Raw genomic sequence first — 24,861 nt, forward strand, 5'->3', positions numbered from 1 at the left:
GATATAATTTTATGTCAATTATTCTAGTTTTTATTCTTTTTTCAGTTAGTGGGAAAAAGGGAAAAAGTAGAATAGGTTCTCTTCACTATCACATAAACAATCTATTTCTTGTAAACATGGAAAGTATCTGCTCTAAGCCTGTGTGTTCTGGTCTTGCTATTGCAAACAAGGGTTCTTGAAATGGCACTTCAGGGTTTTCTCCTCACCTGGGAGAATAAGTATATTTTTAAGCTTATTCTCAGATCTTCCACTATGTACATCCTCCTTGTAATTTCTCCTGCACTTTTGCTTGATCTACAGTGTTTCTGGTGGGCATCCTCACAGTTTGTGGTCTGTGCTTTCAGCATCTCCTTGTTAGTAGAAATGGAATTGGTATTTCCTAGATGCTTATATGTGACTTCTGAGGTAATGTCTGTATGTGTGTGTGTGTATGTGTGTTTGTGTGTGTGTGTGTGACAACTTTATACTACCATTTACAAAAAAAGAGTCCTTATTATTCACAATACTGAAATAAATTACACAATCAGAATAATGAATACAGCAAGATTAAACAAGTCTGGGAATAAATAAAGCTGATATTGCGTTTAACTCACTCTCTAATATACATTTCATTTACAGTAGTATCTGCGTAGACCCCAACACCCAAAGTGAGATCTGAGTCTTTTCAGCCAGTCATGCTTCTCATCTCCCTTCTCATAATGCCATATAATGCCTTTCAGTATATGGCATTCTCTATAATAATTATTGATCTACAGTGAGCACTCTCCTAAATTGTTCTAGTTAATTCATAACTAATGGTAAGGGTCATTTTCTTCTGTGGAACAAAAATCAGAAGAGTTACGTAAGTAGCTTTGGCTGCTGCTGGCAGTTATTTTATAACCATAAGAAAAATCAGTCCTAAGACTAAGCCTTACTTCTTGATACTATTGAGGACTTGAGTCAACCAACCCTGGAGTCAATCTATCTCTGAATGTCCCGTTATGTGATATTTTACATACACATGTGTGTGTGTCTGTGTGTGTGTAAATGTGGGTATACTTTATTTTTAGGTCAATATGATCAGTTTTTTATGCTACATGCAATTAAAAGCATCCCAACTGATACATTTTGTCAAGCACACAAATCAAATTGTAGATGCAGAAATGAATGGGGAGGCAATCTGGGGAAGAAGGTTACCTCACTAGCCAGGCATCTTCCATTTGCACTGGATATCAGTCAGCAAGATTTATTTTCCAATGTTTAATGTATAATACCATTTATTCTTAAGTAAAAGTCAGTAGGAAAATGTCTATAGTAATAAAAACTTGTGGTATTTTAATGGAATCAACAAATAGGCCAATGGAACAGAAAGCCCAGAAACAGACCCAATATATATGGGAATTGGTATATGACAGAGGTAGTATTTCAAATCAGTGAGGGAAGTATGAATTCTTCAAAAATGATGCTGGCAGCATTGACTATCCACAAAGAAAATAAAATACTACCTCAACCAATACATGGATTAACTAAAACAACACCATTAGTATTTTATTCTGAATTATATTCTTTTGACTCCCTAAATTTACTTACTTTTCACTCTACTGATTTCTGCTACCTAATGTTGCTAAGGAAAAGTCTGAGGCCTGCCTGATAATTTTCCTCTCTAGGTGACTTTCTTTATCCCAGAGATGAGGTAATACATGAAATTTTATTCTATTAAAATATTTAAATCAAAGCTTTTTTGGGGCAGTTTACAATAAGAGTATATTTGTTTGATACATAGTTTTGAACAGCAACTTTTCTTATTTTATCTTCTATCAAACTTTTATTTTATGAAGTTTAAAGTATTTTTTTCTTATACACTAAGTTAGATGTATATTCTAGCATCTTCCAATTGCTTTAATATGCATTTTGAATGTTTTCTTAAATTTGTTTTCCATTACTGCCTTGCTTTTCAGCAAGGTAAGTTCTATATTGGATTTATTCTTTACCTTAGTTTCTTGCCTTAGTGTTAAAAGCTTCTTAATTTACATATTTTATAATCTCTTCTTTTATCTCGTTTTATGAAATCAATGCCCTCTTTAATCATCAGCTTTTGCCTAACATTTTCTTCTGTTTACAGAAGTTAGTCTTCCTTCTAAGTGTATTCTTCATCTGCATGTTATTGTTTTAATTAAATATCTGACCTGAATAGTGGCATGTGTTCTTTGCTCTACATTTTTATTTTTTCAATGTTTAACTATATACTAATAGACAATTGCCTAAGAATAATATGAAGTCTCTTTAAGTTTCCTCCACCTTTGCTCTCTTTCCCTAATGTCCCCTCCATCACTTTCCATAGTACCATTTGAATCTTAACCTTCAACTTGAACTGCAGGCTAAATATTTAACATTTCTGTTCTTCATTCAGTTATTTCACTCCAAAGGAAACTAAGCAGGGAGGCATTAGGAGCAAGACACTGCTGTGGTTTGAATGCAAAGTTTCCATGCATTTTACTGCTAAATCTGTAAGCTTTTCCTCTGGGAATAAAGGGAGATGGAACAGGGGAGAGGGGAGAGATGGCCACACATGTAGCATGAGAGAATGTAAGGAAAGAGAAAGATGCTTAATAGTGATTTAGGAAGTTTTGCTATAGTGATAGGTGATGTAACTACCTACTTTGTCTCACCAAGAATTTCAGTAAAAATACTACATTATTCTTGCCTGCTCTTGAAATTGGAGTGCCTTTTATTTTTTAAATATGATGACATGCAGAAATAAGCCTTAAGGCAAGAGCTGAACAGCTCATGGAAACCAATTATAGAGAGGTTATTAAAAGATCTCTCCACCTTACTTCTGTGTTTAAATAGTTATTTTCAATTTAGTCCCTATCCTTTTTTCAAAAGGGCTTTGGGTGGATCTGTAAATAAAATCAGGGTTACATTAAAACATGAATCATAGATAGTAGTTAGGAAATGATGAGAAATGTACCCAGACATTTAACTTTGCTTGAAGTGTATTCCAGAAATATATTTTAATGATACTTTAATGTTTCATTTGGTTGGTTGCTTCTATGCAACAAAATTTTTAAAGGTAGGGAAATGTGCTAATGTCCCATAATTTATTTTAGTAGGTTTATAACTTTGTAGACTGTATGATTTTGGCATACTTTTGCCACTTGGTGACGTGATACCTCAATTATATTTCTGTCATTTTGAAAGGTGTATAATCCCCATTTATAATAATGCTATTTTATATGGAAAATGAATGACTGGCTACAAATAATTCAGGATTACTGTTACAAAAATCATGTAAAAAACCTCAAGAAAATTACTTTTCAAAGAAATGGCTGCTGACATAAAACTTGTCATTTATCCAAAATCGATGCCCTAAAATTTGAGATTACTTCAGATGAATTCTATTAATGAGATGGTCATAGGCACATCCTAAAAGAATGACCTTTTAGGTCAACCTGCTGTTAAACCTGGTTGTTTCTATACAGCAGCTAACTTCTGTATCACCCTCTGTATCATTCACTTTCTTCTAGACCTCACCTCTTACAGATTAAAAATACTTTTAGAGTTTAGATATTTAACAAAAAAGAGAGCCAGTAATTGAAAAAGAGAAAAAGATTGTCACAAAAGATGGTCATACACAGTACAACTTAAGATGTGATGAGAAATACACAAGTCTAAAAAGCGTTTGTTTGCAATAAATTTTATTTAATATTAACTGCATTTAATATAACATCTTGTATTTATTATTTAATACAAACAAATTATAAACTATATTAAATATATGTCATTTACATTGTATTAATCTACTATCTGCCTAGTTTGTTTTTTTTTTTTTTTGCGGTACGCGGGCCTCTCACTGTTGTGGCTTCTCCCGCTGCGGAGCACAGGCTCCGGACACACAGGCTCAGCGGCCACGGCTCACAGGCCCAACTGCTCCGCGGCATGTGGGATCTTCCCAGACCGGGGCACGAACCCGTGTCCCCTGCATCGACAGGCGGACTCTCAAACACTGTGCCACCAGGGAAGCCCCCTGCCTAGTTTTAAATACCTATTTTTTGCATTTCAATGACCAACATTTGGGGTTACCTAGAAATCGAAGATAATAGTTACTTGAAGCTTAATCAGTGATATTAATACAATAAATGCATTTTTCTAATCAATTCTGACACTAAAAAATAAGAATTCCCAATGAGCATTCATTTCTATAAATATGGTAACATCACCATAAAATTCTTAAACCTATGAAATTTTTAATTGAGTAAAACTTCTAAAAATGCAGATAGTAAGTAGTATGACCAAATCACAGATCACCAGGATTTCTAGCAGGATTTGAAGGCAGTGGAGGCGAAGAGCATTTCAGGATAAGGCCTGTCAGTGTCATTTGCCTGCTCTTAATATGCCTTCCCTTCTCAAATCTCTCTTCCAGCAAGTACATCTGTCATATATTTCCTTCTCAGCAGTAAATCACCTCTATTCCATAATATTTGTAAGATTTGCAAATGATAACCACTGACAAAGTCATTTTCCATTTGCCCATTATGGTCGACAATGCTCGGCTTATATCCAGATGACTGGACTACAGAAATCTTACCCTGGAACATTACAGTCCAGAACATCATCACATTGTCCCCACACTCCACACATTATAACCGATCAGGCTTCCATTATTAGAGTGAGATAATTTTTAAAATGAATGATTACTAAAAACATCTTTTCAGAATTTGTGTGGTGGATATATCTGAGTATATATTAGAGTTCTAAGTAAATGATCTACTGTAGAAATCAATGGCCTTAAGAATAGGATGTACGTATATTAGAACTGATATCTATAAACTCAGTTATATTCACATATTTAAGCAAAATGTATGAGATTAGAACACTTAGCATAGCTTCATATCCAATAAAAATCACAGGTGGACGGCTAATATTCAGGATTTCCAAAATTATAAAATGTATTCACTATTAATATTACAGAAAATACATCTTCCTCTTGTCATGATGAGACAGAAGACCTAAAGGTTCTTGTGCATACTGACAGTTTTACAAATGAAAGAGAAAAGAAGATGGCATATGCTAATGGCTGCTTTTAACAATAAATCCCTATTCTCTGTTAAGATTAGCAAGTTGGTTGAAATCCATTTCTCCCATAAAGAAGACTGCTGAGCAGTGGAAACAAGTCAGTTGTTTGAGAATTTTTGTGTTCCACAGTCCGGATATATATATCTGTGCAAAATATAATAACAAATATTTTGGAAATAGGTTTAAAATGTGTAATAACATATCATGACCATTTATAGATGCAGAACTAGAACTGTTCCATATTTGGTTGTAATATTGAAGTACTTACTGTTGAACTCCATCTACATCCTCTGCTAGCATTTCGGTGATCTGGGCAACTGAAAGAAAATCTGGACACAGAATCCTTTCATGCTCCTGGAATTCAGTATCTTTCTACGAAAAAAAAATGTGGAATAAGTTATTTCAATCACGTTTCACATATTAATCCCAATGATATCAAAATTTGTTCTTACTTTTGTCTCACTGCTATCAGGAAAAAATTTAAAAACAACAGTCTCCTAGATAATCTCTTTTCCTTTCTGTCTTTAAGTAATGGTACCTCTCTTCTGAAAAGCTGAATCGTTAGTCAACCTGTCTTTTGTGCATATTTAAAACTGGGTGAGGTGATGGTTTTCAATTAACAAACATTTTTGAATATATATTCCTCATTGAACTTGGGGCACAAGAGGAGGCAAAGACAAGTAAGAAAGACTTGTTATCCTCAAGAAGCTTAACATCTTGTGGAAGGAACAAACTAAAAGTGACTTTAAAACAAGAAAACAGAATAAGTGAGCCATAATAAAGATGTCATTCAGTCTAAAGGAAGGAAGGAACAACAAGGACAGCAACAGGACAAGGCAAGTCTACAGAGAGAAATAGCCTTTGCAAGACTGAGCATCAGTCTTTATCACCAAGGTGATAAAGACAGGACAGTTGGACACCGGTTCTGTAAATATAAAGTAGTTCACAGTGGTGCCTAGGGCACACACAGGGGACTAGTTGGACCTAAGTGGAAGGTGGGCATTGGGAATATATCACAGGAGATCTTAAATAATTTAATAAAGATTTACTGAGTGATTACAATACACAAGATACTGCACAAGGCACCATACATATTTTAGACCATGGCTGGTTGAAGAATGACAGGCTGAAGAGTTTGCTCTTTACAGGCAATAAGGGACCGTGAAGTTTTTGAGCAATGAAATGACAAAACTATGCTTTAATGAAGGGTACTCTGTAGCAGGGTGAAGGACAAAAAGGAAGAGTTAAATGAAAAGGCTGTTAGAACAGTTCAGGAATGAGGCATTGGGCTGCACTGGGCTCCCAGCAGTATGCAGAACAGAAAGGGATAAATACAACACATTACATTTGGGGGACTAAAGGAGGGGAGAATGAATGGAGAGTCTGAGTTTCTGAAATAGGTGACTAGAAGAAAAAGGTGTTGACACTCAGGGCCTCCAACAGCACATATGCCACCTTTGTGTGAACTAGACAAAGGCATCCTCTCTGGGTGGAGGAAGTACTAAAGGCTTAAGGCTGATGCAGCCCTGCACCCAAGTGCACCACTTGTGAACAGAGTGTAGTTTCAGCTCCTGCTCAACCCTCAGCTGAGTCCTTTTGTTCAGAGTACAATCTGTAAAAGCACATGTGACACTCTTACCACACCAACACAAATAAGAGTTTTGGAAGATGATGCTAGTTTTAAGAAGGCAAGATGATGAATTTGGTTTCAGTGGTTGAATTTTAGGTGGAATATACATAGAAGAAAGAAATGTTTAGAGGTTAATTAGAAATGCTAGAGTCAAGAAAGGTGAAGTTTACGGATGTTGGTTTAGGAGTCACTACAGGTATGAGAATGGAGGAAACTGCCCAAAGCTAGAGCGTGAAGAGAAGAGCTGTGAATGGGGGATGGAAAAGAAGACTGAAAAAGAGATAAGACACCAGTAGCTCCATGAAAATAAAGGATTGTGAGATTTACGCCAGCCAGAATGGCCATGATTAAAAAGTCTACAAATAACAAGTGCTGGAGAGGGTGTGGAGAAAAGGGAACCCTCCTCCACTGTTGGTGGGAATGTAAATTAGTGCAGCCACTATGGAAAACAGTATGGAGGGTCCTCAAAAAACTAAAAACAGAGTTGCCATATGACCCAGCAACCCCACTCCTGGGCATATACTCAGAAAAAAATATAATTCAAAAAGATACATACACCCCTATGTTCACAGCAGCACTATTCACAATAGCCAAGACATGGAAACAACCTAATGTCCATTGACAGATGAATGGATAAAGAAGATGTGGTGTGTGTGTGTGTGTGCGCGCGCGTGCACGCGTGCTGGACTATTACTCAGCCATAAAAAAGAATGAAATAATACCATCTGCAGCAACATGGATAGACCTAAAGATTATCATACTAAGTAAAGTCAGAAAGAGAAAGACAAATACCATATGATAACACTTATATGTGGAATCTAAAATATGACACAAATCAACATATCTATGAAACAAAAAGAGACTCACAGATATACAGAACAGACTTTTGGTTGCCAAGGGGGAAGAGGGGTAGGGAGAAAAGAAATGGGAGTTTGAGATTAGTAGAGGCAAACTATTATACACAGGATGGATAAACAGCAAGGTCCTATTGTATAGCACAGGGAACTATATTCAATATCTTGTGACAAACCATAATGGAAAAGAATATGAAAAAGAATATATATATGTATAACTGAGTCACTCTTCTGTACAGAATTAACACAACATTGTAAATCAACTATACTTCAACAAAATTTAAATAAATACATTTTAAAAAGGATTGCGAGATTTGGGGGAGAGATGTGGCAAATGTTTTTAATTCAACAGTTATTTAGTTTTCCACGTGAATAAGCTCCAATAAGAGTAGGAAACATTTTGCTATAGTTAACAAGATCACATCCCAAACTTGCCTTATTTCAAGAACAGAAAAATCCCAAAGCTAATACTCATTGGTAATGAAAATCAGTTTAACGTTTGTAATTTAATATTAGGTTATTATATTTTTATTTTTAAAAATCCAACTTAGAAATAAAATATGCAATTTTATTAGCTATCTTTTCATAATCTTAGAGTTGGCAAATTAACCTAAAGTAGGTCATACTATTAGATTATAAATTTAGTATGAAAAAATATTTGAGTATCTAATATAATACCTCGCACCTAGTAGGCACTCAGACACTTGTAAATCAAATTAAATGCACTCAGTTTTTAGACAGAATAGTATTTTAGTCCATAATGTATGGCTATATATTTGTTTAAATATTTGTTAGTTACATGTATTTTTTTTTAATTATTAGCAGTAAAGTATAATTATTACTACTGTTAATCCTATTAGATTGTAAATTCCTCAGGGACAGTCATTAAATCTTTTACTTCTTTTTAGAATTCTGCAGGTCCTAGTTAGGTCAACATAGGTTGTTTATCAACTGTCTGAATTCACCTCCATCCTGTGACGACACTGTTAGATGATGGAGCATGATAAAAGGCAGGACCTGGATGTGGAGATCTCATGATGGTTTGAATATTGATGAATTCTGTGACTTACAGCAAGGCATTTGAACCTAAATTTGGATTCATGTTAAAAAATCATTCTGATATGTTTTACTACGTACAAGATTGCTATCATTATTCATAATGAATAAAGATATATATGAAAGGTACATTATACAGACATTCAGATCAATTGTATTAGATTTGAAAATTTTCTGAACAGGAGAAAAATAGGTCACACAAGCACTGAAAGAGAATACAATAATCTTAATCTTTTGTACAATAATAATTCTAGCTAAGGTGCCTAATATTAGTGCCTCATTTTTTACTAAAACTTGATAGCTTAAGATAATCATCTTGTAGGAGGGTTTGCCTCTGGTTTTTTGTTTTCTTTTGTCTTAAATTGAATTCCTGGACCTATTTTAAACGAGAGCTTTTCTTTTGTTTGTTTATATACTGCCATGTACCTAGAAAGGATATAAGGTGGTTAAAAATCTTTAATCTTTTGATACATACATTCTGATTTGTAAAAATTAAAGATACAATGGAAAATTCATGAATAGGTTAATAAAAATGTAAATATGTAATTATCACTTTCTCTGTAAAATTACATCTCTGACTAGGAAAATACGTAAGCTAAACTACACTGTAACTCATTTTATTCCACCACCTGCTGGATTTTAGCTGTTATTCCAGAAGCATTAAAATTGTAAGCCTGATATTGTCAGATAACTTCTTCTCTGAATTTTTTTCTCTAATGTCACCTCAACTTTCCACATCTGTACATATGTCTTTCTTCTAGAATTTAAGCCTTTGGGGGCACCTTTGTATCCATCAGTGGTATGTCTTACAAGACTCTTAATAAATGTCCACTAAAAAAAGATAGCACAGTTCACCAGAGATGCCTAAGAGATGTTTTACAGTCTTAGAGAACAGAGAATGGTCTACAATTTCCACACTTTGAAAGGCTTTCTTCAAGCCTGAAAATAAATGAACTGAGAAGCAGCGCTGTGTTGAGCCATGTTGGAGCCTGAGGCAAAAAGGAAAAATCAGTAATAGTGATGCTGTCTTTATTTAAAATTTAGATCTATTATGGATTTTTTGCATTAATTTTTGTTTTTAAAATATTGCATTAAAATATAGTTTCTCTTGACTACTGAATTTTTTGGCACCCCTCACTCACCTCACTATAGTCCTGGACACCATAAGGAGACAATTTAAGACAAAAAGTAGATGCAAGAAGGATAAATAAAACCAAGAGCTAGTTCTTTAAAATAATGAATAAAACAGGCAAATCTTGGGCAAATGCGATTAAAGAAAAAATAAATACATGCCACATTAAATGGAAATACATTTGAAAATTACAAGGAAATGGGTGATTACCTAGGAATATATACGTTATCAAATTTGACCAAGGGTAAGGGAAGAAATGGACCTGACCAAACATGAACTAAACTGGAAGTCTACTTTTTAAAAGGTCACCATGTCCAGATAGTTTACACTTGAAGTTCTACTGAACAATCAAGAACACATAAATTCTGTTAGTCTAATAATTATAGACCATAGATAATTCATTTTTTAGAAGCCAGCACAGGCTATACACAAAAACCTGAGTTAGCACAGAAAGGAAATTATAAGTCAAAATCATTAATGAATTCAGATGCAAAAATTGTATTTAAAATACTACCTTAGAACACTGAATCCAGCATTGTACTAAAAGAATAATAAGCTATCATTATGAGCAAATAAGGTTAATTTCAGAAATGCAAGGACAGATTATCATTAATAAGTTTCATATACTTAAGACAAATTAAATGATAAAATAATATGATTATAAAAATAAATAATAAACAGGCATTTGTAAGAATTCAGCAACAAAACTCTCAGTAAAATATGAATTAAAAAAAGAAAAGTTAGGGACTTTCCTGGTGGTCCAGTGGTTAAGAATCCTCTTTAGGGCTTCCCTGGTGGCGCAGTGGTTAAGAGGCCGCCTGCCGATGCAGGGAACACGGGTTTGTGCCCAGGTCCGGGAAGATCCCACATGCCACGGAGCGGCTGGGCCCGTGAACCATGGCTGCTGAGCCTGCGCGTCCGGAGCCTGTGCTCCGCAACGGGAGAGGCCACAGCAGTGAGAGGCCCGCATACCGCAAAAAAAAAAAAAAAAAAGAAAAAAAAAGAAAATAATCCTCTTTACAAGGCAGGGGATGCTGGTTCAATCTCTAGTTGGGGAACTAAGATCCCACATGCCACGGGGCAACTAAGCCCGTGTGCCACAACAAAAGATCCCGTGCCCACAACTAAGACCCGACACAGCCAAAAAATAAAAATAATATTAAAAAAAAAGAATAGCTAAACATAAAAAAGATTATACGCCAAAACATTATATTGAATGAAGAAACACTGATGTATTCTTATGAAAACCAGGAACGAAAAAGGGATTCTGGCTAGTAACATTATTGTAATTAAACTCACTATAGCGGGTCTAATAATATAATAAGAAAATGAAATATGTGGCTTAAATATTAGAAATGAGGACATTAAAAAATCTTTACTTGAAGATTACATGGCTGCACACCTAAGAAACATGACATTGTATTAACATGGTTTGAGCTAATAAGAAACTTCTAAGATGGTTACATATAACATAAAGATACAAAGGTTAACTGCTCTCCTCTGTATTAGAAACTAATTATAAATGTAAATGGCATTAAAATTGATTAAACTGGATTAAAAATATAATAAGAAAGGTATAGTACCTAAAGAAATTATAAACTTTATCAAAGTTTAATAACAAGATTTGATAAAAGAGATTTACTGGAAACCTTTAAATTAAAAAAAATTATGCCTCCCTGGTGGTGCAGTGGTTAGGAATCCACCTGCCAATGCAAGGAACACGGGTTCGAGCCCTGGTCCAGGAAGATCCCACATGCCACAGAGCAACTAAGCCCGTGCGCCACAATTATTGAGCCTGCGCTCTAGAGCCCGCGAGCCACAACTACTGAAGCCCGTGCGCCTAGAGCCGGTGCTCCGCCAACAAGAAAAGCCACCACAATGAGAAGCCCGCGCACAGCAACGAAGACCCAATGTAGTCAAAAATAAAATAAATAAAATTAAAAAAAATTAAATCCTTCCCACATTACAAGTATAATGCAATGACAATCTCAAATCTCAACTGTATCATTCTGTATCATTTTGTAACTATCGAAATCATTTTTTCAAGTTCTTATGGAAGAATACATACATTTTGAAAAAGAAAAATAGTGAGAGGGACCTTTCCAAATCAGACATTAAAGTTAAATATAAAGTAGTTAGGCAGTATCACAAGAATGGACAAACTAGTCAGTGTAAAAAAATAGAGAATGGAAATTCAAAAATATACCTACATGTATAAATTTATACATATACATATATAAATGTTGGATTCTCTATTCTATTCCACTGACTCTTCAGCCATTCTTGTGCCCATTCATGTACATATGTAATGTGATAGCAGCAGTCAGTCCATTCTCCATGGGAAGAGAGTATGGCTTATTTATAGTAAATGAAACTGGCATAATTGATGGTTCATGTCTAGAAGAAAACAAAATTAGATCCTCATTTCAAATATACAGTACATCCATCAAAAATTAATTTTAGCTGTGTTAAAGACCTAACTTTAGTAAAATAAAACTTTAAATATTAGAAAAAAATTGAAGATGATTTGTGCAACCTGAAATGGAGGATGGAGTGGGGAGAAGAAGCAGGAAATAAGAATAAGATAGGAAACCCAAAGACTAATGGTAAGATGAAAGACAAACCCAAACGTTTGTCAATACCTCCACGCCCAAGGCCAATATTTCCAGAGGTTCTAAGTGTCTGATAAATAATGATACTGTATATTCACATTTTAAGGAATATTAGCACTGTTTTTTCAACAATATTTTGAGCAACTTTTTGCAACCTCCCATAGCCCTGCACAGGTTGATCTACACCATGTGCTGTAAATGGCTTCAATAAATACCTCATGAATGACATTGCAACTGCAGGAAACTGGTCATCTTGGTGCTCAAGTTGAGCCCCAAGTGTTTCTCTCTAACTTGCCAATGACGGGGCGGGGGCTATTTTCAAGGTCCATAGGGACCGCCTAATGTCGAGAGAATTGTCTATGGCCTCCCCCAAACACACTGAGGCTTTTACCACAGGTGATATCATCTTTCCACTCAGGATTATGTAAGTGTCCCCTTGTCCTGAGGAAGTCCCAAAGGCATTGAATAAATGTCATCTGTTAGGGGATTTGTTAACACTAAGGGAAATTATTCAAAAGAAGCAATTGGGAAATAATCATTTACATTTTCTTTTAGGTCTCTGATATGAGTTGCAGTCCTTTTACATATAATACTTAAATGATTACATGTCCCAAATAGTATTTTTGAAGATATTAAGAAAGTCAGCTTATGAACAAACTATCGATAAAAGACTGATGATTGAATTCTAAGTATTCATTTACAAACTCACTTATAAATTAACTTAGGAGAATTTATAAACTCCTTTCAGTTACAGATATATACGTAGGAAATACTTATTTTCAGACTGTCGTCATTTCTCTGGTCTTGTGCATTTAAATAGATATCTCCCAAATGTTTAGTCTTACCTTTTAGAAGGAGGCATTTACTCCCATGTTACTAAAGAAACTGGACTGTTGAATTCAGAAAGTTGGCAAAAAAAAGTTTAAGCAATATTACATAAGAAATATTTTCCTGGACCTGCATCTCATGTCTGCTTGTTCAAGGTATCTTATACAGCAGATTTTGAGCTATGATAACTACATTCCTGGCATATGTCAGACCCTCTATAATTTCAATTAGTTAAGCTGTATTTTTACTGAGTGCCTACTATATGACTGGGATAATTTGCTGTTTTTATTTTAGGTACTGAGAACAAACAACAAACGGGAAACCTCAGACTATTGGAAGCTTATGCTTTATTTCCAATAGACTTGGCAAGAAAAGAAATATTTCACTACTGCTTGGCTCAGATGACTGGATGGTGCACTGGCTAAGTCAATTTGGATAAAGAATTATTAAGAAATAATACTATAAGGGACTAGGTCTTGCGGGATCAATTCAGTAAACAATCTGACCTGAGAAGAACCTTTCAGTACCTAACTGAAAAGATGTAGCCTTGGGAACAGACACACCGAGAGAGATTTTTGCTGTCTTTTCTATCTAACCCCTGAAACCCACAGTGGGCACAAATGGGTGGCAGGCAGGACTTATTCTAATGAATGACATAACACTAGGGATCAACTGTCTACTCCATGAATTACAGGAACTCTGCTTTCATTAGAATGGAAAATGGAGTTTTGACCATGCAGTGTGTTAATCTTAGTAAATGAGCACAGTTAAGTGAGTCCAAATTCCAACTTGATTTGTTCGGTTTGTTACTAAAAGACTATTGATTGTCATGGGGAATACTTGCTTCTCCAAGAAGTTTACAAAAGTGCCCACTGACAGGGTTAAGATGGCAGATAATCACCTAACGTCTATATGTATTCGTTTGACTCATCCATTATAAAAAGTGATTATTTTTTTCCTGGAACATGGCACTTCTTCGTATCTTTTAAAAAAAGAAAAATTATGGGGTATTTTTTTTCGAAGTGCAGGCTCATTAACCCCAAATTATCAGTCTTTCTTACAAAAGACATTATCTACATGGGAAACTATATATGTGGGTGTACACTGACAACTGTACATTCTCATAAGTAAGTTTTTGTATATATTTAAATAACACGATTTAATTGGGAAATTTCCTATGCCACTTTTGAAACTATATTACTTACATTAGAGATCACAAGGGAGTAACTGGGTTAGTAACCAGTTTATCACATTAAAATGTATTTTAATGTATGCTAATTTCAAAAGGCTCATAGGAGAATCCACATGCTTTAGTGGTCTGCACACAGTATTGGGAAGAATGGCTTGGGAATGACTTGCACATCTCTCTCTGGGCAAGGCACTGAATTCACTGGCTCTGCGTTTCCTCATTTATAAAACTGCAGCTAATACATATCTTCTGTACAAAAAAAATGTTATTTACACAAACAAGGAAGTTGAGCCTAGCAATGTTAATTATAACATTATTCACCTTCAGAGTCTTAAAAAAACAGAATTAAAAACTTCTTAGGACATGATTGACTCAAGTATGTGAAGATTTAAACATTTTTTAGTAATATCTGGCATATATTCTTAATTAAAATCTCAGGATACAAAACTTGTGAGTAACTCAAGTTACCTAGAACCCATTTATTACTGAGAACTGATGTTCGGAGTGGCCTGAGGAAAAATCTTTATTTTACACAGGAAACCACTGGAGGCCCAAGGACGTTAAATACTTTTCCTAAAAACAAGGGGCTGATGAACAACTAAGCCATAACCGGAAGGTCGATTTTCCAGGCGTTCCTCCTTTGTCCCATCTCCTATTATGTATTTATTATTTAGAGAAACAGCAAAATAATAAGGGAAACACTGGCCTTCAAATATTAATCTATCCACTACCAATGAAGAGTAATTATTCCACGACAGCTTTTGAGCAACAGGAACTGTGATCATTTGAAGTGAATTAGTAGTAATTTCCAAAAGAGTCAGGCCCATTCAAGATTGCCAGAATTCCCTTTCAAGTGCTGAGAATCCGGGGAAAAGGGCGTCCTTGTGAGGCCTTTGGGGCAACGAATGAACCGTCCAACGGAAGGATTTCTAGTTTACACTCGAGAGCACGAGGCGCGTCGAGCGGCAGGGCTCGGGGAGCGCGGGGCGGTGGCTCCGGGACCCCCTCTCACTCCCCCGGAGCCCGCGCCGCCCGGGACCCGCTCCCAAACCCTCCGACACTCGGGTCCGCGTACCCAACCCCCGGCGGGAGGCGCCTCCCCGGGACCAGCCTCGGCCGCGGGCAGGGGGCGGGCGCTCGGGGGTCGCGGGTACCGGGCAGGGACGGCGTACCTCCGACTCGGGCGTGGTTCCCGCCGGAGTCATCCCCGCAGGGGTCGTCCCCCCGGGAGTCGTCCCCACAGACGCCGCCATGATCCAGCCGCCGTACGGCGGCCCCTCGTCGCTGGGGCAACCGGGGCGGGGCCGGGGTCGCTGGGCTGGGGAAGTGAGCACCACGCACAGCGGCTTCCGGTCCGGAACCGCGTCCCCAGCTGGGAGAGGGTTGGGACCTGGTGGCGTTGGGAGCGGGAGACCCGGGTCCGGCCGCTGCGGGGCGCTCTGCCGGGAAGGCCCGCGGCGGTGCCTTGAATCACCGAGTAGAGACAGACTCGTTCCTTTCAGTAAGAGTGAAAAAAAAGAAAAAAAAAAAGAAAGCAGTTTAAACGAACTAGTGTACGTGGAAGTGACCACTGCGAACACATAGCAAGTTTTCAATAAGTATAAAAGTGAGATATATTATTGGAATTGACGATTGATATTTGATATTAAGGAATTGTTATTTTAAAGTGTTAGGAGGTTATTGTCATGTTTACAAGGAAAAACCGTCTTTATCTTCTAGAGACAACATGCTGAAAGATTTAGTGATGATGAAATGGTAAAATGCCAGCGATTTACTGCAAAATCATGACGGGTAGATGGATAATGAGTGGAGGTATAGTGGAAGAATCAAGACTGGGTACATGGAGGGGGTGTGGTCATTATACTATTGTTTCTACTTTATATATATTTGAATTTTTCCGTAATAAAAACATTGAAAAACAATACATTTAGTAATAGTATCAGTAGTCTTCTCTGGATGATAGTACCTGCTTTGATAATGAAATGTGCTTTGCTTATATTAACCTGTGTGGGAGTTGCTATGCAGGAAGCCTACTGCAAAAAATCAGACATTATTTAAATGCTTCACTTTCACCATCTGTAAAATGAGATAATGACAGTGTCCGCCTCATTGCATTACTGTCAGGATTTAACATGTTAATATATGGGAATGTTTAGAATAGTATCTGGTACCTGTAGTCAGATATTATTAGGATTAGTATTAGTTTGTACGTTTCTCTTGACTTTAGTCCATCCTGTACAACACCTGCCAAAATAATATTTCCGTCATAGACTTCTTACATTTGCCCACTGCCTTTCAAACCAAATTGAACACTTTAGCTTTATATAACCTCATGATAATTGTGCCTTTCCTTGTCTTACTGTTAAGATTTTGCACACAATTTGTACTAACTGGTGTTTATGAATTGTCTCTACTTCTGTATATGTTTGATTAGTCTTTTAAGTGGACTGTGGAGTCCTCCTTTCCTTGATATTTTCATGCCTAAAGAAAATGGTTTAGCTCTTAGTACAGAATATTCACTCAACAATGAGTTTATGATTTCTAACACTGTTTAAAAAGAACTATGTTAGACTTCCTCAGGTAGTGAAAATATAGTCCATTTTTAGTGATTGCCAGAGTTAATACTTAAGTGCTACCACCTTACAAACTCATTACAATGCTTAATTATTTGATTTTTTCCTTCTGATCGCTACTTCAAAGAAATGGAAAACAACGGGTCATCTTCTGCTAAGTAAGAACCCTTCACATTCTTTAAATTTAGCCTTTGGTACATTGCTAAAGCATTTATTTCTCTAAACTGTAGTTCTAGTTTTCTCAGATGTCTGATTTATTTTCCTGGCTTTTAATTGTTCTGCCATCTCTTTGACAGTTTTTATGTTTTCTTCACCCCTTTTTGGTTTTGGACCCTGGAGCTAGATGGAGGACTCCATTAAAGATGGAATCAATTCTAACAGTGACAGGAGGGTTACCCCAGGGAGGGGGGAATTGTTTTGTAGGAATTTCAATTTTACTGTATTTAATATCATAATTTATTGGAGAAGTCAGTTTTGAGGAGGTAATTTAATTTTACGGGGACGGGGCACAATTTTTTTGCCCAGTAAGGAGTGGTGTTGAAAACCCATTAGCCTGAAGGTTACTTTTAATTTGCACAAGTTGAAGCTGATTTTAGCTTCTCACTTCTTTTGTAAGGAGGTGCCAACAAGAAAGACACATCTCAGTAGGTGATATGCTTTCTTACATGGAAAGGTCAGCTAAGTCTTCCTTCTCAAGTCTCTTTTGAAGATAAAGGCTTCTCACTGAAGCCTGAAAATTCCATTCCTTATCTTGGTTTATTGTTTTAAGGCTAGCAGAGAAAAGGAAACATATGGGTCTGGTAGTTTACAATTATTTTCTTTTAAAAGACCTCTGACTTTTAGCACATCACAGTGAAATATGGGGTAGCTTGATACTATTATTTGCTCAATTAGATTGGCCCTTGTTCTAATGAAAGTACTCCAATCTACACACCTATAAACCTATGAGTAGCAGATTTTACAAATGGAATCAGATTTTCTTGAAGAGGGATATTTTCATAATTTTACCAATTGAGGTATTGGATGTTTAAAATAAACCATACCAGAGAAACATTTAGGAAAGGGCTAGATAATTTTATAATGGGTATTGATGGTCTGGTGTGGCAACATAAGACAATGAAAACCGATGGTGAGATTTCAGCTGTCTTCTTAGGGTAGGGAAACGTTTCTACTCCACTCATGATTTATGTGTTACTGGCTCATTTTAAGTATAAGTGAAGTTCTTTAACAATAAATGAAATAATGTCACTAATGAGATTAATGACGTAGTAGTAGTTCTAACACTGGGATTCCTGAGGTCTTCAATCTATTAGGTGACACCTGTGATAGTCTAAGAGGATCAGGCTGGAAAAAATTCCAATTTGAAATAGTACTGAGAGACCACAAAACTGTGGAGGTGGAATTTAGATAACACTCTGTATTCAAGCCTTCAGATACATTTGTTAGATGTAGAAAGAAAAACTATAAGAAGCATTTTAATTTGTGAATAATCGCCTTCACTCTTGGTTACATATTTAATTTTTAGCCAAGAAAGTATTCCAATTGCTAATCAATTTTGAAATATATTTCATTTTCTTAACCTTTACATAATTCTCAAATCTGGTCTTCTCATTTCAATCAAGTGCCTTAATCTGTTTAAGATATAATTGAGAACATTTTAAAGTCTCACCTTAATAAAGCACTTTTAGGAGATGGCATAGTAAACCTACTGCAGTAGAATGCATTCTATGACTGACTATTATTGGTGGCGGGGAGGGGAGTGTAATGATTTTCAATTAACAGTTGGTATGATTTTGACCTTGTTCATGTAATACTGTGTCCTGTCTTCAAAACTCTATACGCTCCCATGGTGGACATATCTGTTATTCTTTCTCTCTCCAGTTATTCCCTTTACAGTGGATCCTTAGGCCCTTCAGATGAAAATTCTGTCTTTTTCCCAAATCAGAAAATACTCTCTTTTCCTAACCCTCTTTTTTTTTTTTTTTTTTTTTTTGTCGGTATGCGGGCCTGTCACCGCTGTGGCCTCTCCCGCCGCGGAGCACAGGCTCTGGACGCGCAGGCTCAGCGGCCATGGCTCACGGGTCCAGCCGCCCCGCGGCACGCGGAACCCTCCCGGACCGGGGCACGAACCCGTGTCCCCTGCATCGGCAGGCGGATCCCCAGCCACTGCGCCACCAGGGATGCCCCCCAGAGCCCTCTTTAAGTCAGTTTTGTAACTTGTTCCTTTTCTTCCTGATAATCTTTAAAAAAAAAAAGAAAGGGTCTCTTACTCATCACCTCCATGCCCTGCAATTGGTCTCTCACCTCCTTTGCTCTCCTAAAGCTCTCGTCTCAAGGGCTGCCCCTGGGTCCTGTCTTCCTTGCCGTGTGGACATTCTCTGTTTGTCCCTAATGTCCACTTCCTGCCTTCTCCACTTGACCTTGTACCCTGGAAGGCTGACCCATCAGCTGGATTTGCCAAGTCCCTCACCCTCAGACTTGTGATTGGGTTTGGCCAGTGGGAACACCATCAGATTAATGGTAGGAAAGTGAGGTCCGGGTCATTTATTCTCCCTGTTTCCTTCCTGCAGGATTACAAGTTGGGAGTGGCCGGGTTCCTACACCAAAGGACTTGATGGCTGCTGCTGGCCCCTCAGCCCCTCCATCCCCTCTTCAGGCCTAGGGGTAGTGATGGCTGCCCCCTGCTGCTGAGCCCCGGGCTGCTTCCCCATCCCTTGTTGGTTTCCCTGATGTCTGCCCTCGTGTTTATACATAGCTCCGTTACCAAAATTCCCTCAGTTCCCACCTTTGTGCCATCTGTTTCCTGTTGGTACCTTGGCTGACATCAGCAAAAATTAACTCCAAAACATTTAATGTGGAAGACCAAGCCTGGCTTGATCAACACCATTGCTGTCCTCCACTTAGTTGTTGTGCAATGAGCAGTACTGTCTGTAAGTGACCTTGAGCAGTTACCCAGGTAAGACTGTATCTCACTGCCATCCATTCTGCATGTGGAGGAACTGATGGTTTGCCTCAGGACTCACAGCCAACAGGGGGGATTAGAACTCCCCATAGGTCCTGTGCTATCCATGTCCTGGGCAGCTGTCTGTCCCAGGCTTGACAAGACTTCTTTAAAACTTGCCCTATAAAAAAGGCAAAATAACAGATCACCTGGGCCCCTCCATCCCTCTCCATGGATGATGAGGGAGTGTGGGGGAGGAGCAGTGCCTTCCTCTTCGCTTCTTGTTCATCCTTCAAGGTTTGACCTTTTGCAGTAAAACCTTCCCTGTGCCCTGTGGTGTTGGGGAATTCACCTGGAAACTGGGAGGGACACACCTGGCAGGGGAGCATGCTTGTGACAATGCATGTCATTCACGGATTCACTTCTCCCTGCATGTGTAGATTTATAATTTGCACATTAATTATTTTCATTTAAAAATTGTTCTTTATTGTAGCATTTACATTAGTATTTTTACCACTCGTTTTACACCTCAGGGAACTACTTTTGAGTCCTTGATCCATATTTATGGACTAGTAGTTTAATGCAAAAAACAAGTTAACAAACCTAAGCAACGATACACACCTTAAGTGAAAATGCTTCCCCTGAAAAAACCTGCACCGTTTCCAGAACGTTCATCCAGGCAAACGGATGCAAATTCCTGAAGTGCAAGCAGAATCTTTAAACACATGATTTGAGTTAGTCATAAACAATTTTTGTGAAACTCAAAATTTATCCAACGTTTTACATTTGTGAAATATGTATGATCAAAACAGTTTCACTGATTTTTTTTTTTTCCTCCTAAGACTGCCTAAAAGTGACTGGGTGCCATTTAATTAATGGCAGGGGGCTCCATTGCACTTTGAAGATATTTTTGAGAAAATTTATCCTGGGGGTTCTGGGAAGGGCCTTGGCTGAGCAAGTATTGCCCCCTTCTCTGTGCTGCCTCCCGCCCCACTCTACTTTTAAATATAGCAAGTCTAATTTTACCTGTTTTACATAATAGCTTTCTTGTGAATTTAGGATTTTGAGCTTTAAAAAGTTTGAAAGCCATTAGGTAATCTCTAAGGAAACTTCATCTCTGAAAATTCTAGTACAATATAATTTCCCAAAGCATTCATAGGCTGAAATGATCACTTTGGCAAACACACAGTATTACTGTTATTAAACATTTCTGATGTATATGCGTGTTTATGGTTCTAGGGAAGGAAAATAACATTCATTATCTCATTTAATCATCAGAATCCACTGTCATGGTATTCCACATAGCATTGCTTTTGATCGAGGAACAGTGGAATGGCCTTTTGAAGACTCAGTTACTTTGCAGGCCTGGGGCAAGGTTATCCAGATGGTTGTACATGCTCTGAATCAGCATCCAATATATGGTATTGTTTCTCCCACAGTCAGGATTCATGGGTCCAGGAATCAAGGAGTGGAAATGGGAGTGGCACAACTATTACTACCTTAATGACCCACTGGCAAAATTTTGCTTCCTGTTCCCATGTCCTTATTCTCTGTCAGCCTAGAGGTCTTAGTTCCAGAGGAAGGAATGCTTCTACGAGGAGACACAACAATGATTCCATTGAACTGGATGTTAAGATGGCCACCGAGCCACTTTGAACCCCATACTTCTGAATCAACAGGCAAAGATGGGACTTACAGTGTTGGCTGGAGTGATTGGCCCTGACTACCAAGGGGAAATTAGGCTACTACTCCACAACAGAGGTAAAGAAGAGTATATCTTGTATATAGGAGACGCCTTAGGGCCTCTGTTAGTATTACCAGGCCCTGTGATTAAGGTCAATAGAAAAATACCAAAACCCAATCCAGGCAGGACTACTAATGGCCCAGACCCTCAGGAATGAAGGTTTAGGTCACCCCACCAGATAAGAAACCATGACCAGCTGAAGTGCTTGCTGAAGGCAAAAAGAATATGTGACAGGTGTGGAAGAAGGTAGTTATAAATACTACCACCGCTGATGAGTTACAGAAACAAAGATTATAATTGTCATGAGTATTTTCTACTTACTTTGTTATGAATGTGTTTGTGTGTGTGTGTGTTTTCTTTCCTCTCTTATTCCCTAATGTAATATAAGGTGTATTGGCTTTATATCACAGTATTTATGTATTATTAATTTTACATCACTGTTTTCAAGTTACAGGATATCAAGAAGACTAAACAAAAAAAACAAAAAGACAAAAACTCTCTGTCTGCTCAAAAATTCCATTTTAATGAGGTACTAAACCTAGATTCCATTTCAAGACATAAGAACCCACTAATTAGTATATTGGAAGGCTTTTTGTGTATGCAAATTTGAGAACTTAAGATCTGCAAAGAGCCTGATATTATATGTGATGTTTCTTTGACTGGAAATCATATCCTACTGGTTGATGGTTAATAGTTTATTAGAAAGTGATAAGTGCTATGGGGAAGAACAGAGCAGCTTGAAGGGAGATCAGAAGTGTGGGGTTGGGAGAATCTGTGCATATTGAAATTTCAAGTAGAATGGTCAGGATAGGCCTTGGAAAGAGATGACAACTGAGCAAGCTTATCATCACCATTATCATATCTAGCATTCTGGCTAACTGCTTTCTGTGCATTTCTTATTTAACTTTCATAACAGACATAGTCACTGAAGCTTCAAGAAGTTAATTATTTACCCCGTGTAACATAGCTATTTAGTGGAGGCTATGGAATTTAAATTCAGGACTGTGTGATCAAGGGCCACGTTGTGCATCCTGTACTGTGTCTCAAAGCAGTGGTTTCCTAACTGTATTTGGAGGTTGCCGTGACATTTGATTTCACATTAGTTTTTCAAAGCATCTATTGTTAGCCATATCTTTAAAACTCGGTTTAAAACCATGTACTCAAATATATAATAATTCACATGTTGACATATTGGAGGGTCTCAACCTATTAAACTAAGGGTTAGGTACTTTTTGCACATGTGCAAATGTTTTCCCACTTCTGTGCATATATTTGAACATTGTACAAATTTTCATTGTCTAGGAATGTTTAAATTTTGCATGATTAAGAAGATTCAGGTGTTAGCAGGCCTGTTCAACATAAAATTGTAAAACAGCTCGTGTAGCACAAGGTAGGATCGGGAATGTCTGCTGATTGCGTGCTCTTATCATAGCGGAATCATTGACAACTCACTGAAAAAAAGAACAAATAACATGTTTATATAATGTCATATGAATGGTAATTCTAGCACCATTGGTTAGGTTCAGATGCTTTTTTGCCTGACTTATAATTGAGATATATATATATAATTGCTTTTATTTTAAGCTCTGAATTACTTAATCGAAGAATATCCTGAGACTACAGGGAAGCCTTTTCTTTATTTTAATCTACCATCTGCAATTACTTAATGTAGGTCAAGTTTTTAAATTAATATTATGAAGCCAAGTCAGAATATTGGAATAAATTCAATATTGAGACTGACATGGCTGGAATAGTCTCATTATGTTAGTTTTTATAGTTAGAAACAAATATATGTTATACTAAGTAAATATGTTTATAGTTATAATAAATGCATGTTAAAATAGACTATATACCATACATTTATATAAATAATATAATACTTCATCTATTTACATATAGAAGCTTAATTTTTAAAAATTCAGTAGGAGGGGGTATAGGTTGAAATCTATTGATATAAACATAGAAGTAGTTTCTATAATGACAATTACCTAGGGAATTAAGAAATAACGTAGACTGTGCCCATAGTTGCCCTAAATGAAACTAGGAAATACTGCTCCATTTTTAAATATAAATAGTCCAATAAACAATGTGTTTTCTCTCATTTATTTTAATCTATATAATCGTGACATCAAGGAAACAGAATAATATAAAAACCTTCATGATTTCATTACTCAGTCATTGACTTTAGGTGACTGAACTTGGAAGGAGGTGATTGCTGGGGTGTTGGTGGTAAAGGGACAATTCACTCGAGTTTGAGATTGCCACTGCTGTGCCTACAGGTCTCCAAACTTTACCCCTTACCCCTCAACTCACTTGGGGACTTACACCTAAAGTTCACCTTCTTATGTAGGCAGAATGTAAGTTGTTTTCTGCGAGGAATATGAGAGGTGGGCATTCATAATATTTATTTCCATGAGTATTACTTTAGCCACTAGAGAAAATTATCTTCAGTGGTTGATTAATATGTTGAAAATAGCTACATTTATATGGAAGCCATGTCTTCATGTGGAAAGACTGAGAAAAAATATTAACCCAAAATTTGTATTGAATTAGTGGAATTATTGAAATGGATTGAGGTAATAAGAAAAACAAAAATGCCCCAACTAGAAAAATAGACAAGGGTGTGTACTGGCACATCTTAAAAGAAGAAACATTAATGAAAAGAAACACATGAAAAAGGTTCAACCTCAATAAAGAGAAAAGAAATGCAAGTTAAAACAATCATAGTATCTCTTGCCAATCAAAATTCACAAATTCTCAGGTACTTCTTGTGGGCCTGTGAATTAATAGAGTTTCTGGAAGTTCATATGACAATATGCATAAAGATTCGCATACTCCTTGATCTGGAAATTACATTTTTAGAAATGTGTCCTATGGACATAATCATAAATATCTGAAAAACTCATGTGTAATTTTTTGTATAACATTGTTTATAATCGTGGGGTTGGGGAGAGAAATAAAATAATGTCAAATAATGGGGCAAAGCTAAATTGTTAGATCCATAGAATGAAATTCTATATGGTTATGAAGTATCATGTTTGAGAAATTGTTCATGATTAATAAAAAGAAAGCACAGCACAAAGATATACATTGCATGATACTCATTTATGTATCTGTCTGTATACATATACTAATATATATGTATAATACATATAGTATGTATTATATACATATTTAGTAAAAGAACTGGAGGAATGTTCACTAAAATATGTGGTGTCTTTGTGTGATTTGTCTTTTTTTTGCTTAT

The 24,861-nt window shown here is 36.8% G+C and overlaps 1 protein-coding gene across 1 annotated transcript in view; it reads right to left on the minus strand.

Annotated features, from left to right (window-relative positions):
- CABCOCO1 (ciliary associated calcium binding coiled-coil 1) overlaps positions 1-15,612 on the minus strand; it is a 125,833-nt gene extending 110,221 nt beyond the window's left edge. The window contains exons 1-2 of the mRNA XM_065894564.1: positions 15,529-15,612; positions 5,324-5,427 (exon numbers count right to left, since the gene is read on the minus strand). Of these exons, the coding sequence (XP_065750636.1) occupies positions 5,324-5,427; positions 15,529-15,609 (185 nt within the window). The 5' untranslated portion in view covers positions 15,610-15,612. The remainder of the gene's footprint in view (positions 1-5,323; positions 5,428-15,528) is intronic.
- Between the last annotated feature and the right edge of the window lie 9,249 nt (positions 15,613-24,861).

This window comes from Phocoena phocoena, chromosome 16, assembly GCF_963924675.1.
Source record: "Phocoena phocoena chromosome 16, mPhoPho1.1, whole genome shotgun sequence".
NCBI classification, from domain to species: domain Eukaryota; kingdom Metazoa; phylum Chordata; class Mammalia; order Artiodactyla; family Phocoenidae; genus Phocoena; species Phocoena phocoena.